Below are 18,922 nucleotides of genomic sequence, written 5' to 3'. Positions count from 1 at the left end.
AAAATCAAAGGAACCCCTCTAAACTAAACAATAAACAATCACTCAATTTTATTTTCTCCAACAAAACCCTAAACCTCGGTGCCGGCGACTCTCCGATGGCCGGAAACCGCCAAATTAGGGCGCTAAACGTGGCGGAGAAGCCGTCAGTAGCAAAAGCCGTCGCCGGAATTTTGTCAAGAAATCAACTTAGGGTTAGAGAAGGACGATCCAGGTACAACAAAATCTTCGAATTCGATTACACAATTCGAGGTCAACCTATTCATATGCTCTTCACTTCCGTCACCGGTCATCTGATGGAGCTCGAGTTTGATCAGCGGTATCGAAAATGGCATTCGTGTGATCCTAGTGACCTCTATCAAGCTCCCGTTCATAAAACTGTTCCTCAGGTTTATCCTCTAATTTAATTTCATTATGTGAATTCAGTTTGAGTGTAATTGTTATTTGATTGATTAGATAGTTGGTTTCGACTTTCGAGTAGCATTGTGCAAAGTCGCGCGGATGTTAGTTGGTAAATGTTTTAGTTGGTTTCGGTTAGCATTGTGCAATATAACATGGATGGTAACTAGCTTAGTTGGTAAATATTTTAGTTGGTTTCGACTTTCAACTGCATTGCAATATAATGCGGATGCTAACTAGCTTAGTTGGTAAATGTTTTAGTTGGTGTAGCATTGTGTAATATAATGCGGATGCTAACTAGCTTAGTTGGTAAATGTTTTAGTTGGTGTATAGTAGCATTGTGTAATATAATGCGGATGCTAACTAGCTTAGTTGGTTAAAGTGTCGGGGTTGGTACATGAGGCTGAGGAAGTGAATTTCGTCTAAATTTTTGGCATTTGTGTCTCCCTATTGATGATAAAAAAATATAGCATAGTGTGTAATTTTAATAAATTTGGGTATGTGGGGTTTGCAACTTTTGGATTTAAAAGGTATGTGTGGCAATTGTTCTATAGTGGGACTTTTATAGGATACGAGTTAGACAGATTATTTGGAATACTTGATTCAGACAGTATGTAGGTTTCGGTCTTATGAGAATTAGGAGAAGACAAGTTTAAATCGGTTTTAGTTATAGACAGTTGGTATGATATATATAGAGGTATCCTGCCTTGTTCAACTTTTGCTCTAAGTTATGCTTCCATAGTTCTCTCAATTCTTAACTTATGTAATTCTAGGATGAATGGTTAATGATCATAACTGATGTTTATGATTTAGGACAAGTTGGATATCAAGAGAACACTGCAACAGGAAGCAAGGGGCTGCCAATGGCTCATACTGTGGCTTGATTGTGATAGGGAAGGAGAAAATATTGCGTTTGAGGTAATTGAGGTTTGTGCAGAAGCTAACCCCAACTTGAATACATGGAGGGCTCGCTTTTCTGCTTTGATTGACAGGTATGAACCTACATAATATGATACAGGGATTTATTATACTATGGGGTTTAATCTAATGGATTGTCATTTTGGATTTATTAGGGATATCCATGAAGCAGTACAGAACCTTGTTCGACCAAATCAATCATTTGCCGAGGCTGTAGATGCAAGGCAGGTTTGTTTCTTTGTGTATTTCTTTCAAACTTCAATGTTTTGTAAATTCAATGTTATACAGATTTTCAAATGCTTTAGGGTATGTCTGGCCAAGGTCCTGTAAGACAGTTTTCGTTTCCTAGAAGTAGTTTTCTAGAAACTGTTTCTAAAGAAACACTTGTGGGAAACATATTTGTTTGGCCACAAAATTTAAGAAGTGCTTTTGAGAAATAAGAAACAATTTTACATTGTTTGGCCTATTATAATATGTCCAAGCAAATGAAGAGTAATGTTTATTGGATAAAAATCGATTAATATTTATCTGATAAATGAAGATTAATTTTTAGTTGATAAATAAAATGAGTATTCATCATGTCATTTTTTTTTTTTTTTTTTTTTTTTTAATAGAAGATCCATTATTTTTCTCACATTTCTGATCTACATTTCCCCTGCTAGTGCTGCTATTCTATGCCGTTATTGTCACCCACCACCATGGCACCATTACTAATGAATCTCTAATGTTGTTCTTAAGTTTGTCACTTGTTAAAGTTTAATCCATAAACTAGAAACCCATCCTAAAGATATCTGAACTTTTATCTGATTCATCAATCCCCCGCCCTCCGATCCTCTACTTGTGTACCAATTTCGCCACCACAATCTCCATTAGACCGGCGAATGGTAATTCTTCGGGGTCGTTTTAGCAGCAGATATAGAGCATATACTTGTAGTCAAATCTATGGAGACAAAAGATGGAGGAGAGAGAGACAGAGGACTTGATTTTATGTGAGGATATATGGTCCTTTTAACCATTTATGAGGGCATATTGGTCCGCAAAAAATTTCATTTAATGGCCTAAATCTCCTCCCCGATAAACTGAACCAAGAAGCTACAATTAGTAGCTTCTACTTCAACAACATACTTTTCTTTGCAGCAGGCTTCTCAAGAAGCTAAAATTACTTTTGTAAGTTACAATGTTTGGCCAAGTTTCTCTTTCTACCCCTCAGAAGCTCTTTGAGAACCCCGGCCAAACAGGCACTTATTCATTTGTGTGTGTGTGTGTTTTTATTTAGTTTTTTTTTTTTTTTTTTTTTTTTTTTGGGTGTTATTGGAAACGTGAGTGGGTGGAATTGAAGCATGTTGTTGAACGACTTGTACCTGTTTGCTGGCCTTCCTATATATTCTGCTTGCGCAAGGGCTTGTAACCCTTTTACTGGTTGTTGACTTGTTGTGTTGCGAATCAATTGAACATATAACAAAAGAGTTAAAAGAATTAACTACATGCTGATATTCGAATGAAGATTATAAAGTTTTTTCTTTACATCTGGACATACATAGTGAACAGTCTAATGACATGTATGCCTATGAGCCGTAGTTGCAGATTCTGGACTGGCTTTCTTTTTTCTCCCCCTTGTTTAATCGGGGGGAGCCAGACTTATGTGAAGTTCAAACTCAAAGCTCTTCTTGTTTTATATGACCTTCATAATAACTACTGTTTGGTTGAAATCGCCAAGTAATACATTTGGGTCATTCTCGTAGTGGTCCTTTTTTTTTGTTTTTTTTTGTTTTGGTTTGCTTGTAGCTTCTCTCTATACCCTTTTACAGGTATTATTTTCATTGCTTCTGCAGGAGATAGATCTACGTATTGGTGCTTCTTTCACCAGGTTCCAGACAATGCTTCTTAAAGATGCTTTCAACTTCAATATTGCTACTGAGGACAGAAGTCTTGTTTTAAGTTATGGTCCATGTCAGGTAGTGCCACCTGTTGCTGCATTAACTCATCCCTATTCCATTGGTCATCTTGCATGTATGCATGTCCTTTTGTCTACCTCCTCTTCTTCCCCTCTTCCTCTTCCTCTCCCTCTCCTCATTTATTTTGACATAGAAGCTCTCGTGTCATTTGTAGTTTCCAACACTTGGCTTTGTTGTGGAAAGGTATTGGCAAATACAAGCACATGAACCGGAAGAGTTTTGGACTATCAATTGTTCTCACAACTCAGAGGAAGGAATTGCAAATTTCAGTTGGATGTAAAATTTGTCAGCATCTCTCTAGTTCTGTCATTCTGTGTAAAATTTTTAACTATTAAAGATTAAATCTTGAACTGTTTTACAGGCGTGGCCATATGTTTGACTATACCTGTGCAGTCATCATCTATGAGATGTGTGTTGAGGAACCAACTGCTACTGTGAGTAAAATGATTTTAATTGGCTTTCATAGCAAACTGTTTAGAATTAAGTTGCAATCAACAGTTTCAAGAGCTGATTATTCACAAAATGCTAATGCCAGGTTACAATGGTTAGACAGCAGGAAAAACTAAAATATCCTCCTTACCCATTAAGTACAATTGAACTTGAAAAACGCGCGTCACGATATTTCAGATTGAGTTCCGAACGCACCATGAAGGTATGTATGGCCAGGAGTACTGTTTATCATAATTGATCTTAGAAGAAATGTATCGTCAAAAAATATTCAATCCTGCTAATTTAAGAGATTAGAGTAGCAATACTGCAAACTTAATATAATTTACAGAAATGGCCGGAAAATTTTGAAGGATTGTCTGTTAACTTTGTAATCAAATATTTTTTCTAGATTTGTTTTATTGTTCATGGCATAGTTGAGTAATGGGCTACTACTAATTGTAATAATTCAACCTTTTATTTTATAACTTCCACTACTATAATATTACATACATATTTCTTATATTGTGCACGCATGGTGTGCAATATCTTAGCTTGTGGGCTTAATTTGTTTTTGGTCGCTGTATTGCTGATGACATTTTACTTTACTACTAGCTAATATTTCCATTAATCTTTATCACGACCACTATGTCAAGAAGGCATTTGCACAATACATCCAATTTACTACTACATAGAACTAAAAATATAGATGCACTCAAATACTTAACTGAATGACTTGCTTGTCTCTTTTTCTTTGGACAAAGTTTTCTGGTTTGAAATAGGATCCCTGGTAATAATCTTGGCTCACGAGCTCCTTAAGGCTTAAGCTGTACGCTTTTTGTTGGCCTGCCTAAAATTCCATTATCTTTTTATTCAGATGTAAACTTCCCCATATTCTTATTCATTTTGAATGTTTCGTCCCTGAAGATTTACTAACATATCCACTCTGCTATAAATGAGTGCTTTCTTGGCTGCTTTGGTCTTAAGTGTGGATGTGCAAGTTCAAAGTCATCTTAGAACTTTCCAATTTTTTAGTCTTACCAACGTATTATGCTGTATCATGGACCATCGAAACGGTGAAGTAAAACATGTATGCTAGATTAGTGACTGAATGCTGGTCCTATTGTCTACAAAATCACATCATTTACTATCAAAAATTTCTGCTTGTCTTCTCAGGTGGCAGAAGAGCTATACCAATCTGGTTTCATTAGCTATCCTCGAACCGAGACTGACTCTTTCTCGGCTAGGACTGATCTGCATGTTGGTAACTCTGATCTATCTTTTTACCTATTATTAAGTCATCATTTCTCACTAGAAAGGGGAGTCTTGGCGCACCGGTTAAGGTATCGCTGCGTGTCTTTGAGGTCAGGTTCAAGTCCTAGCAGCGGCCTCTTGTCAAAATTGACAAGGGAAGGCTTGCCCCCTATACACCCTTGTGGTGGGACCCTTCCCCGGACCCTCGCCTAGCGGGGACGCCGATGTGCACCGGGTGCCCTTTTTTTTTTTAAATTTTTTATTATTGTTTCTCACTAGAAACATGACATCTTCATATGCACCAACCTATTGTTTCTTTATCTTGCTTTGCTTTCTGCAATTTTGATTTTGTTTATGAATTGATTTGATATTTTAAACCTTTAAAATTTAGGCAATTGTGCAAGAACAACAAGCACATCCAGTATGGGGTACCTATGCACAACGGTTATTGGACCCTGAGGCAGATCTTTGGAAAAACCCTGGAAGTGGTGGCCATGATGACAAAGCTCATCCACCAATTCATCCAACAAAGTTTTCTGCTGGGGAGTCTGGATGGAGCCAGGACCACAATGTTAGTTCTCCTATATTACCTTATTGTTTGAAATTGTATTAGTAATCTCATTATAAATTGCATGCACTGATTTTAAAACTTGCCTTTTCACTATTCTCAAAAATGTGAATGTTAATGTGTAATTAATTATCTCATATTAAGGGTGGCTTTGACGCTTTATTTATTTAAATTAACTATTCTGATTTTTGGGTGCTCCCATGTTTGCAGAATGTATATGAGCTGGTTGTTCGCCATTTCCTGGCTTGTGTCTCACAGCCAGCTGTGAGCGCTGAGACTACGGTAGAAATTGATATAGCTGGTGAAATGTTTTCCGCATCTGGAAGAGTGATACTTGCTGTAAGTTTGTAGTTCAATTTTCTTTAAAATATTTAGACCTAGATACAAGGAATAGCTTTAAAAATGATATCGCCAGCTTGCGCTTCTAGTTACTAGCAAGAAGATAAACCGCCATTCTAGGCAATAGGTTACGTTCGGATGCTGTAATTGCCTATGAAACTTAGTTTTGTTAGTCCTTCTCAAATTGTTTGTAGTTTATAGAGCCCGAAGTTCATTCAAATAAACATTGTTGCCTCTTTCTTATTGATGTAATTGGGAGATTAATTTTTACCTTCACAAGATGACAATAATTAATTAAAAGTCTTATGCCACGTTTGCTTTTATTTCCCCTCCTCCTTTTAAAAATCATATTAACTTTGGCCTCAAAGTGTTCACGGCACCTTGGTGAAGTTGTTATGTTTTAGTGTTTTACTTCTTCTGTTATTTTAATTGCCTTAGTTTGGATTGATGCACTATTTACATTATCCACTTTGACCAATGTTGTGGGTATTTGTTGGAAGTGTCTCAATATATAGTTTTCGGATCATTTTTTTTTATAATATAATTTTTACTCATTGATAATAAAAAATATTACTCCCCCAGTATCTATTTAAGTGCATCACTTGTTGGTGCACAAAGTTTTAAACATTTGTAATAAAGTGGGTATTTTAATGTGTAAGTGGATGAAATTGACAATTATATATATTGCTATTAATTGAGTGGGAGGTTATTTTATTCTGAGAATGATAATGTGAGTATGTGTCGGGATCATGGGAAGAGAGAAATAATACAGAATATCAAGTGGGGTTAGTGGGAGGAAAGATAAGTTATAAAATATAGAGAGATAGTTCCATGTAAGGAAGTGATGCACTTATTCAGATACGACCATTTAAAATTAGTGATTCACTTATTCAGATACGGAGAGAGTTGTTCACTTATCTACAAGCAATAATTTTTCAACTCTTTTCATGTAAATTTTGGTAGGTAGCTGGAATGTGGTATGGAGACACGTGTCTTGATTATGATATTGACAATAATATTTCTTTCACTACTAACTTGTCTTGCTTGCTTTGCAGAAAAATTATTTGGATGTCTACCGTTTTGAAAGTTGGGGAGGATCTATGATTCCAACTTATATGTTTGGACAACAGGTTTGCTCTTCAATCTTCACCGGATACGTCTCAAAGTCTTCCTGGATTTATATCAACTGTTTTTTAGTTTCTTTCATGAACATTGCTAACATGGCTGAATGATGTTACTTCGAATGATTAATAGATCAATCATTAGATTTGCTGTATTGTCCACAGATTGGTGGGATATTTTTCCAGCTTATTTATCAATAAAAAGATGAAATATTGATGAGAATTAAGATACACTTGAATTAGGTGACTTTGGATGGAGATTTGGATAATAATTTGATGAGTTTTAAATTATTGCTTTGTATCTCGATGGTATGGAGTGTTTGTCAGGAAGAAGAAAATTTTCATCCTAAATATGGCATTATGTTAATTACTACGTATTTACTTTGGTGTTGTTGGGCTATAGAAGCCGAGGAGGAAAAGTAGCTTTTCAAAGAGTAGTGAGCCTTTTATGAAAAGCTGTTCTTAGGATGATGTTGAAAGTCTTGGTTACATTAGCCCAAAAAAGACTGCATGATCAGTTTTTCAGGGGTGATGTTAGAAAGGGTTTCCCTACCTTGTAAGACTGTAGGAGCAATATTGAAGCTAAATGATTTTACTTTTCATTAAGTAAGTTTGTTTGAGCACTCTTAAGAAAATAAATATGAAATTTGGTAGTTTCATATTGTCATGCGGTTGAAAGGTATTTGTCATTTTGATTCCCATGGAGGATTGTCATCTAATTCATATATTTATATTCTAGCACCATGGCTTATGCTTAAGGCTCTTGCCAAGAGGCAGCTAGATTTGTTGTGATTTCAAGAGAGGAGGTATGAGGGGAATTCTTATTGGTTTTGAAAGAAATTCAAGGTTCAAGACCTTTCTTATCGTATTTTTATGATAATATTTTTGTGAAAGGTGATAAGAATTAGATTGACGGATGTTTGTAAACTGGTTTGAGTCAGCAGTCATTGGAATAATTAAGATGCTTAGTAGTTAGTACTCTCATGGGTCCATTAGTAATGGGTTTGGCTTCATCTTCTATCTTGATATTAGGCAAGGCTAGGGAATTTTACTCAAGCTCTTCACCTTCTAGTGCCGAGTTGCATTCAACAAGAATTCCATTCCGTCGTAAGATTTTTGTTAGTTCTGTCTCCAATCTAGTCTCCAATTGTTACGGGAATCTGGTGACTTGCAGATTTCGTGAGAAGAAAGGTCATCAGTTTCCCATTACAATCTTTCCCAGGATGGTAATTACTCCCTATGCCCTTTCTTCTCACAAAATCTGCCGGTCACTAATTATTACCGAAATTAATAAATGGAAGGAAAAAGAAATAATAATTCATAACCAGATTAAAATGCTTAAATTTCCAATAAGAAAAATTTCAAACTGTTATGTTTAAAATATTAGGCGCCTAAAAATAATATATTCAACGTTAGTGGTAATGATATCTACCCCAAAGCTCCCATAACAATGATTGGAGCATCAGACATTTATAACTCTAAGAATAATAAGGGCAACAGTACAAACTGAATCAGAACTAGTTGTGACAATTATTGTGGTGCAGTAGAATCACTTTAGGAGATCATATTCGATCCCTTCTAACTGTTCATTTCATGATAGGAACAAAATCATTTAGTTTAATGACTACTGGAAGTTGTTATATCTCATATGTCTATCCACCAATCAGGCAACCAATGGTGTTAAGAAATGGTTTCCACCTTCATGTTACCATGAAGATGATTACTTGAGATTTTCTTTTGCAGTTTACTCCAACTACGTTGACTTTAGACACAGGAGTGACCAGACCACCGCCGCTCTTAAGTGAAGCTGATTTGCTGAGCTGCATGGATAAAGTGTGTGAGATTTATAGTTAAACTTATATACGTTAAATCTATTTGTTGATTTATAATGTTAAATGCTGTATATTTATTCTTAATCAGTAATTATGCATCATGGCTTTCATATAGGCAGGAATCGGTACTGATGCAACCATGCATGATCACATAAAGAAGCTGTTAGATCGTTTCTATGCTACGAAAGATGCAAATACTCGTTTTTCGCCTACTAATCTTGTGAGTGATCTTTACCTTACATTTTTTAATTATTGGATTGGTTGCTTCTTGCTTGACCTATATTATTTTCTCTCAATCTCCTCTGTTCTAGTTGTTTGCAAAATCCAGCTACTCTTATCGCTATCAAAACTAATTTTGCTGTTCTTATTTTTGAATGCCTAGATTAAGAGCGGAAATCAGTGCTGTGTGGCTTTTATTTAAAATCTTATATGTACTTTATATTTAATGCTTATTATGCTTTGGAGTTTTTGTAGAATCATTTTCCTGGTCATGATACAGGTGGGTTTGGGGAAAACAAATTGGGAACTGGTTTCCACAACAAACTCTTAGGAAAGCAGTTATTAAGATTATGCTGGGGTATTTGTTTGGAACAGATACTAGAGCTACTTACAACGACATGTGAGTGATTGGTGTTGCTATGTATACTATCATAAGCTCTATAGTTACTATGCAAAATGTATCATAATGGTTAGAGCTCCCTCGTTTTTGTAAGTGAAAGCGTGAGTTTGCTATCTTGCTTCCATGCTCATACCAGAAACTCATATGTGCGAGATTTGTACTGTCTGATGGGATTAGTGTTACTAGATTTAAACATATTAGAGCAACTCCAATGGTTGTAACTAGGGACTTGCTTGCAATTTTAAATAGTCCCTAGCTACTAGCTTGACCATTGGAGCAAAAATATGTAATTAGCTTAATCAAGCAAATTAGCTTTGCCAAGCTAATTTGCTTGAAAAAAACTTGCCAAAAAGAAAATGTTAAAAGTCAATTAGTAATTAAGATAAAAATAATAAATTGATAATTTAAATAGTAAGCTAATAGCTAGCCATTGGGGATGAAACTAGCTACAAACATAATTAGCTTGAAAGCTTATGTGGCATGACAAGCTAATTTGACAATTGGCTTGCCATTGAAGTTGCGATTAATGGTTTTATTTCTTTCCAGTGCAGTTCATCTTATACCTTGCTTGATGATTATGTATTTGCATTATCATGCCAATTTCTAGCATATAACTTTCCTGAGCTTTCTTTTATATTTTCATTTTCTATACTTGCTGGCCTGTTCAAATCAGGCTTGGTTTGGTTTTTTTCCTTATTTGTGTATATGTTACTCTTTCTAACCTCATCTATGTGGAATATTCCTCCTAAGTAGCTAGTAGTGAATTTTTTCTTCCAACTTTTGCTGACAATTCAGTATATGCTTTCTGTTAACTTTTTCAGGTTCTTTGATTTTCAGCTTTTAATTATTTCGAATTTTATTTTTCTTTCAGGGCGAATCATTGGTTATGGGTTATGATGACATGGGGTAAGTCAGTTGCTGTCACAATTTTTACCCACCATCTACAAGAATATCTAATTTATATACCTAGTTTCATCTTGAGTCTCTTGGGGATAGGGACTCCCTTGTTTATACCTTGTTGAAACTGAGTAAATTAAAAGTATAAATCATTTACCCGCTTGAATGGCAGAAGATCAAATTTTGGTTCCTATTGTTATTGTTCTTATACCTTGTTTATACCCACTCGGACTGTTTTTGTAAGAGAAGAATTATAAATCTCCACTCCCATCCCCTACTAGAAGTCTAGAACTCCTTTGGAAATTAAAAGAAATTCTAAAAATATGTTCACCCACTACCATGGGACCATGCAACCACCTTTGACCACCTTCTTCTCCATCGTATTTCCACCCACTTCCACCTCTCTAGTCTCTACTGGCTACTAGCCCACCCCTTGCAAGTTACCCTTGCCATATACTATATTGCCAAAGATGCTAAAAAGAGGATTTTATGGTTGTGGGTGAGACCAGTGATGACAGCCAGATTTTTTGGCAGCAATGCTTGATGATGAGTATGGTGGCGCAGTTGGGGTCTAACACATTCACTGATGATGTAGGATTATTCATCTATTGTTTCATTCTTGGAACATTGTTAAATGATTAAATCCCTTGCTGTTCCTCCTAAAATGGTGCCCCCTTACATGTTTTAGGGTTTGATTCTAGTTATTCTTCTTACCTCCCTTTTGGTAGGCTATAAATGGTCGTGATAGTGATCATTTTATTTGTGTCTTGTAGGGTCTTGTGTTTGATTCTATGGAAACACTTGTCTGTCCCAACTTTTTTCTTCAAATTTTTTCCGTTACCATCTAGCACCACTTTGGAGTTGGTATAGAGTGGTAATGAACATTTATGAAGAAAACTACATGTTTGGGGGGTGGGTCCCATAATGGGCTTTTCCATGTGACTTTAATCTCAGAAAACATATATATTCATCACTATTACCATCATTTATTATCTCCTACTAACGGGCTGTAAAGTTTGATACCTAATTCAATAGATTTTGGTGGCAAAATGCATTCATTCCATGGTTTCCTAGTTCCTACTCTCTTTTCTGATGTTAAATTGTCCATCCCTGTTTCTTGTGTTTTCGTATTCAGATATGAGCTCTGGAAACCTTATCTCAGATCCAAGATGGAGGATGATATGAGGGCTGTTAGCTTAGGAACCAAGAGAAAAGCAGAAATTTTGGCTTCATGTTTGCAAGAAATGAAAGCTTGTTTCTTAGATGTAAGTGTCTGTGACCCTCAAATAAACAGCATCTGTATGCCTTTGCACTATTTCATTGAACATTTTGCAATTTATGATGTGTGTTATTGTGACCTTTTCATATATAAATTTTGAATTTTGGTGCTTTTTTGAGGGAATTTGCAGGCTAGGGTGAACAAAGTTAAACTCTTTGAAGCCATGGAAATATTTTTTGACAGGTACAACCTACATACGAAAAAGTTGGTTATACTTTGACTATGTAGAGTAAAGGAACATCTATATTGCAGTTTATTGTTGAGTGCACTATGTTTCTTATTTAGTGCTATATCTTAACAATTACTACTCACTTATTTGTCAATGCAATATTTATTAAATTGTGGGTTGGTCTATGACAGGTTACACTAATATTGTCTGAGGAAAGGAGTATTCCTCAAGTTGGTGTCCTTGCTTTAATTTTTTTTTTCCTTCTTCCCTGTAGAACTAATAGATCTGGGGCAGAAGAGCAGCAGACAATCGGTGATGTTGTTCGCCGCTGTGGTCTTTGCCAACAGGCTGATATGGCACTGAAACGCAAACCGGTGAGAAATCAAAGAATTATAGCTTTTTTAGGCATAGTTGTGTTCAGATTGTACTTTTCCCCTTTATTTTCAGGGCGACTTTACTTGTGTTTTGCAGTGTTTCACTAAATGACTTTGAATGGGATTTGACAATTAAAGAAATAAAAAAAATGCGTGCAATTTATTCTATCACATGTATAGAAATGGAATGAATCCGTGAAAGGACGGGCATTGGTTTGTGCCACTTACCCTGAACCCTTTCATGGTTGCATCAAGCATGCCATATAAATGTTTTTAACAGAGGCAGTGCATTACATTGCCCTTGCAAGCCTTGATTTGACCTTTTTTTTTTTTTTTCTTTTGGCTTTTAGCCAGTTTTGCACTCTTGTGATGTTTAACATATACCCACAAGGCCACAACCATCAATGTCCTTATGGGATGATATCTATGTGTGTGATACTGATATGATCTAATATGCGCTCCTTATAAGTTATAAGTCACTTGGAGTGCTTTTTCACTATAGAGGCTTTGTCAACTGCTAATAGGATTAAGGATTGCTGATTTGAAGATTGCAGCTTTTACAGAATAAAATATCAATTTTGTTTATTCACTGTTTATTTCTTTTATGCAGGATGGAAAATTCATGGTTTCGTGCTTGGCCTTTCCTCTGGTAATTATGTTTTGTATGGTGGTTGAAATCTTGAATATTTCCATTTACTTATTTAAATTAGTGAACTTGAATCCTGGAACTGAATCAACTGATCATAGTACAAGTGTTCTTTTCTTTAGTTGCATGGGAATTGTCTAACTAAGTGGATCTTTGTCATTGTTGCAAATATTCTTGTGACTGTACTTTTTGTCTGGCTCTAGTAATCTATGACTGCAATTTACCAATTTATGGAAGAGCCTTAATGATACCACTAAGGTTGGGCATTTTGACCCCTGGACTGCACCATATTTAAACGGCTGCCTCTTGTCTTAGATTCATGGTATGGTTTGAATTGGCTTTGTTTTCTTTGTCTTGAAGGGTTGAGGTTTTGATTATCCACACTCACTACTTCATTAATCTAGGCTTGTAGCTCATTGGAGTCTGTCAATAAGCTGTCTTAATTCCCCTTCCCGTATATGCCCTCTGTCCCTTTATGTTTTTCACACTTTCATAATATGATGTCTCAAGATTAAAACTTCTTTTTAAGATATAAAAATCACCTTCAATTTTCTTTAAAAAAAAAAAAAAACCCTTTTGGGCACAAAATTTAATTGATGCCTTTTTTATTTCTTACTCCGTAAGATTGCCGCATGCTCCACTAGTTCACTTTTCGTTTTTTTTTTTTTTTTTTTTTTTTAATATTTTAACTATCCCATGCTATTCCTGGTCTATATTATTGCCGCAATATTTGTGCCAAATCCTATTTTGAATTATAAAAAGGCTTCTTGGCAGAAGAGGAGTGCCAAATCCTACTGTGAAACATTCAAACATAATAAGGCTTCTGTAAAAAGAGGTGTGCCAAATTGCCAATGTCATTTTTATGAGTACCAAAATCTTTTCTCAGAAGGAAATCACTGTGTTCTGTACTTGCTCTTCAAACTTGAACCTTTTATCATGATCTTTCATGATTCTTTCTTGTTGCTATATTGCTGCTTTACTCATCCATTATGGAGATTTTGTTTCAGGCAAGTACTAATTGGACTTTGCTGCAATTTGCAGTGTAGAAATGTTGTTTGGCTACCTGGATCTATATCAGAAGCAACTGTGACCTCTAATATATGCAACTTGTGCTCTCCAGGTTGTTATAAATTTTGAATTCTGTAGCCATGGATGGTCAATTGGGAGATTGTATAGGCTGTAGATCATTAGTACTCCATTTATTTTATTTTTCACCGTATTGAGGGGCTACCTTTTTAGTTTTCACATTTACACACTGTATCACTAATCACATATTGCATCCAGGTCCAGTGTTCTTAATACAGTTCAAGTTTCGGCGGTTGGAAATTCCTCCAAATTACAGTGTGGATCATTTAGGTACTTTTTATGCCATGATATTTTGCAATTTTTTTTTTCTTTCTGTTTTAGGTGGTGGTCCTTCATCACATTAAGCTTAGGGAGATACAAACCCGTACTACTTTCAGGAGAAGAGTGTACACTGGAAAAAACCTTTTTTTTTTAGCAGAGGGATGATGGTGTGGGGAGGAGAACTAGTCTCTTATTTAGATTGCACAAAGAAGAGCGAAAGGAAGGGTTGCCTTTTTCTTATTGAAAGGATTTGATTTATAAAAAGGGAAGGGATATGGATCTCTACTATTCCTTGCCTTCCATAATTGAACATAACTATGTTTTTAAATAGTTCATTTATAAATTTCCTCTTCAATTCTCCTCATCCAAAAACACTGTAACTGGACTAACTGATATGTTGCATACTACCTATGTTTCAAAATATATGCAACGATTAGACATTTTCTACTCACACCTTATGTCAAATCGTTGCAAATAATTTGAAACGGAAGTCGTTTTTTTTTTTTTTTTTTAAATCATTATCAACTATAGACTAGACCTTAGAAAAAAATTGGGAACCATTGTAAATACTAATTCAGAATTTCCTCCCAGGCTGTGTTGGTGGATGTGATGACACACTCAGACAGTTAACAGAAATATGTGGAACTGGTCCTCGCAATCTTTCTGGGACATCTGGTATGTTGTGTCTCTTAATATTGCTATATTTAAGGTTAATTATTCTTCCCAGAATTAAGAATGCCTGTAGGTTCTTCTACAATACAATGCTCTACAGTTTTATGTTTGTGCTGTACTTGTTGTCTCCAAAGATTTTCAAGTATTGGAAACAACTTTTTCTTATAGAAATAAGGCTGTATACATCTGACCCCTCCCTCTCCTACCCCAATCCTGATTTGGGTGGGAACCTCTATTAGGGTAGTTGAGTTGGTGATAATTATTAGTCACTTTTAGCTATTTCAATGGAAGATTACACAATAACTTGTGATAATAATTTTCCTTGAAAGGTTAATGGACATCCTTGCATCATCCCCTTGAAATTCCTTTTGTTTTGTGCTCTTGCTTGCAAGAATGTATTACACACATAAATGGATTTAAATAATCTTTGGAACTGTTTGTGTGAAGAGAGGGGGTTGAGAGTATTGGATGGATAGGGAGGAATTATCTAGAAATTCTTGCTTTCTGCTTTCCCATATAATCTGTGGTTATCAGACTGTTTTCTTTCCATTTAGCTGCAGTGCGAGGACAAACTCCAACCACCACTTCTGCTAGAAATATGGCAAGTAATGTGCAGCGTGGTGTCTGCTCCCACTGTGGACAGACAGGCCATAGTTCGAATGATTGCCCTTCCCAGGTCTCAACATCTAGACATGCTAGGTCTCGAGCAATAAATCATACTGATGGTATGGTGATTGTATTACTATTTCACTCCCCTTCTTCAAGCTTTTAAGGCTGTACTGATCATGCTTTTCTATTGCCAGCCAAACTTATATGGAGTCTGTAGTTAATGACTAGATATCCTCACAGCTTGTCTTATAATATCTGGTAGACATAGCATTTTCTTCTTCCTGGATGGCTAGTCCAATAAAAATTTGTGGAATGATGACAGTTTTCTGGCTTTGTTCACGTCAAGCTTTTTACAACTTCACTGTGAGACTAGTTTATTAGCTTTCTGGACCAACGTATCAGGGCATTTGAAATTGCTTTTTTCAGGTGTCAAGAATTTGAAATTTGATCTTTGTTGCTTCTATATTTATATGCTTTTATATTTTTCATGTGGAATGATGACAGTTTTCATCATTGTTGACAGTATAAATTCGTACTCCGTACTACTCTCGTAACTACTTAATGAGAACAAAATAATAATTTCCTTTGTCAAATAGGCTCAATCTGTAATTGCAAAATAATTAAGCAAGAAGTTATTAGGGAAATTATGAACAAAAACAATGACTAATGCATGTCAAATTTTAGTGATAGAAGTCTATTCTCCCAAGTTTTAAGGGTCTATTCCTAATTGTACTTTCATATAGTTTAGTGTCTTGAACGTTCTTAGGATCAACTTTTGCTAATGTTGATATACATAAACTGTTTCCTGACTTTACTCTGCTGTTACAGAGAGTTCCTCAGTATCATGTAGTTCGTGTGGAGAACCCTGTGTATTGCGAACAGCAAATACTGCAAATAATAGGGGCAGAAAGTTTTATTCATGTCAATCGCAGGAGTGCAGATTCTTTGTGTATGTACCGAATCTCAAATTTGTGCTTAAGATTTTCTTTTTTTCCTTTTTTTTGAATGGTGAGTTCCTGAACCTGCCTTGTCCCAGGCCCAGTACCCCCACCAAGACCCTTTTTTCCCTTCAAGCATTAATTAGATGGTATGGGCGTGTGGCTGTGTTAGTACTTCTGTGTAAATAACAGCTGCTTGTTTTTATTACCTCATAGGCCTTAAGCAAGTTGCCCACCAAGATTTGGTTTGTAGGAGTCTCATATGCAGCCCTAGTTTTATGTAAATTCTTATTTCAGAATGTTGTTGACTTGTAAATTTTGTCCAAACCGGATATTTACAAGAATATATGCAAAGTTGCAAACCACTAGGTACATCACAGTGATCACATTGTAGGTTTTTGCTCAAGTACAATGTAGTTGTCAAAGCCAGCTATCCAGCTCTATGCAATTATGCATACACCTTAATGTTTTTCTGTTACCTGAAATCAGATGGGAAGATATGGTTGATGGTGGCGCTGGAGGACAGAATGCTTTGCATACCAATGGAAGAGGCTCAAATGCTACATCTGGTAGACGGGGTGGTCGAGGTAGGGGGCGCCGTGGTGGGGGTCGTGGAAGTGATACGACTTTTGTTTCAGCAACAGGTGAACCTGTATCCGGAAGAAGATGCTTTACTTGTGGTGATCCATCTCACTTTGCAAATGCTTGTCCAAACCGTGGCATATAGGTTGTGTTTATCCGAATAATCACTGCAGTTAGATCATACATCCTGTAACTACTTATCCAGTATTCTGTGTATAAAGTGTAATCTAAAATTACTGGCAAATCTGTGATTCAAAATTATATCGTGTACACACTATGCTTATAATAGATTATAGTTGAAGGGTTAGCTCATAATCCTGTTGCCTTGTTTCCAACTTGTGAGAGTCAAGAAAAAGTGGGAGGTAGATTGCTTCTCAGATATCAGCATGATCAACCTAACAGAAGAACTTGCAGACAACTTATGTCCAAGCTGGTAGACACTCATATAAGTCATTTTGTAAGGAAAGAGTCTGTTTTAACATCGTCGTCTAACCATACTGATAGTAGGGACATCATTTTGGCACTCTTTATTAGTAAGGTATTGAAATTTATGATAAGTAAGCCAAAATTAATTTTTAAGGTGTAAAAATTATTTAGGGGATACGATGCAAATTTAACAACCAATCTTATCCTAGTACTACAGAACATTGAAGTATCAACTAGGGGTGCGCAAAAATTCAGGGTATTCTGGAACCGAAACCTGCTCGGAGCCGCAGGTTTAAGAACCGGAACCTGTAGATCAGATTCCAGTTCCGGGTAATAAATATGAGAACTTGTTGCAACAGGTTCTGGTTTCGGGTAACATAATTTTGGACCCAGAACTTGTAGGGTACCCTGTTAGTATAGGTTCTCTATAGGGTGCATGAAACTAGAACCTATCATTTAAGCCCAAGTATAAAAGCCCTATATTAAAATTGTATAAAAGCAGTCACCTACCTCTCTCCCTCCTCTTATTCATTTTTCATCTTACTCTTAATGGTTTAATTAATGGTATTAATATAAGTATTTGTAATTTTGTATTAAATATTCTAGACAATCAAATAACTATTAAGCTTACTTTGAAAGACAGAGTACCCTGTTTCAGAACTGGAACCTGAGGTTCCAATTCTGATTCCCAATTTTTAGGAACCTATTGAACTGGTTCCGATTCCTATTTTTAGGAACCTGTTGTAATAGGTTTCGGTTCTTGAGATTTTTACAGGGTACCCTGCTACGCTCAACCCTAGTATCAACCAAACCTTTTTGGCCCAATAATCAAGATTGGGTTGAGCTAATTGCTTAGAAAATTATACCCACTAGCCCGCTACTCGATTAATTTTACTGCAATTATTAAAAAACCGTCTTGAATTTGACCGTACAGTTTCAACCCACTAGATAAACACAATTTATGAAAAACTTAACTTGATAATCGCAAACCACAAACTGCACTTTGTTCTATCATTAGGGTTGAGATATGGCGAAGAACGAGGGTGTTGATGAATCTGCTATTGGAAAATTGAGGGAAGAATTTGAAGAGCTTAAAAGCAAATTATACATAAAATGACAAATATCACAGAGAAGAATGCTGAAATTTCCAAAATTAAAGTTGCAAATTCCAAGATTTCAAAATTTGAGGTTGATATTTTACATATTTAGCAAAAAAAATTCAACTGGTTTGGAATCCGAGTTTGAAGAATTGAAAAGCCATTTAGTTGTATTAGGTTCAAAAATAGAGTCTTTAGAGTTCAAGAAAGCAGTGGAAGAAAGTGAAATTATTGGTGAAGTGGGGAGAGTAGTGGAATATGAGGTTGGAGGATTAAAAAACCAGCTAGTTGCATAGAGTTTAATGATGGAGTCTTTAGAGTTGAAGAAAGCTGTGGGAGAAACTGAGATTTTGTAGTGTAACACAAAAGCCGAAATTATTGTTCAAGTAAAGAGAGTTGTTGAGAAGATTGAAGATAAATATGATAAATTCTCTCCTTTCTTTAACCGTTCAGTTAAA

At 35.8% G+C, this 18,922-nt stretch overlaps 1 protein-coding gene across 1 annotated transcript; it reads left to right on the top strand.

Annotated features, from left to right (window-relative positions):
• The first annotated feature begins 1 nt into the window (after position 1).
• Positions 2 to 17,244, top strand: LOC145605050 (DNA topoisomerase 3-alpha-like). The gene is made up of 24 exons (XM_081661064.1): positions 2 to 386; positions 1,210 to 1,388; positions 1,470 to 1,542; positions 3,147 to 3,269; positions 3,424 to 3,545; positions 3,631 to 3,703; positions 3,805 to 3,921; positions 4,872 to 4,955; positions 5,341 to 5,520; positions 5,728 to 5,856; positions 6,912 to 6,986; positions 8,721 to 8,810; positions 8,925 to 9,029; positions 10,300 to 10,334; positions 11,461 to 11,590; positions 11,735 to 11,787; positions 12,048 to 12,147; positions 12,758 to 12,796; positions 13,835 to 13,913; positions 14,078 to 14,149; positions 14,732 to 14,815; positions 15,367 to 15,537; positions 16,250 to 16,370; positions 16,849 to 17,244. The coding sequence occupies exons 1-24, from the start codon at positions 96 to 98 to the stop codon at positions 17,084 to 17,086; spliced, it is 2,763 nt and encodes a 920-aa protein (XP_081517190.1). The 5' UTR covers positions 2 to 95; the 3' UTR covers positions 17,087 to 17,244.
• Positions 17,245 to 18,922: the final 1,678 nt, after the last annotated feature.

This window comes from Chenopodium album, chromosome 22 (assembly GCF_948465745.1).
Source record: "Chenopodium album chromosome 22, dcCheAlbu1.1, whole genome shotgun sequence".
Classification (NCBI taxonomy): Eukaryota; Viridiplantae; Streptophyta; class Magnoliopsida; order Caryophyllales; family Amaranthaceae; genus Chenopodium; species Chenopodium album.
Note: the sequence above shows the minus strand (reverse complement) of the source record. Positions and strands in the feature narration are given on the sequence as shown.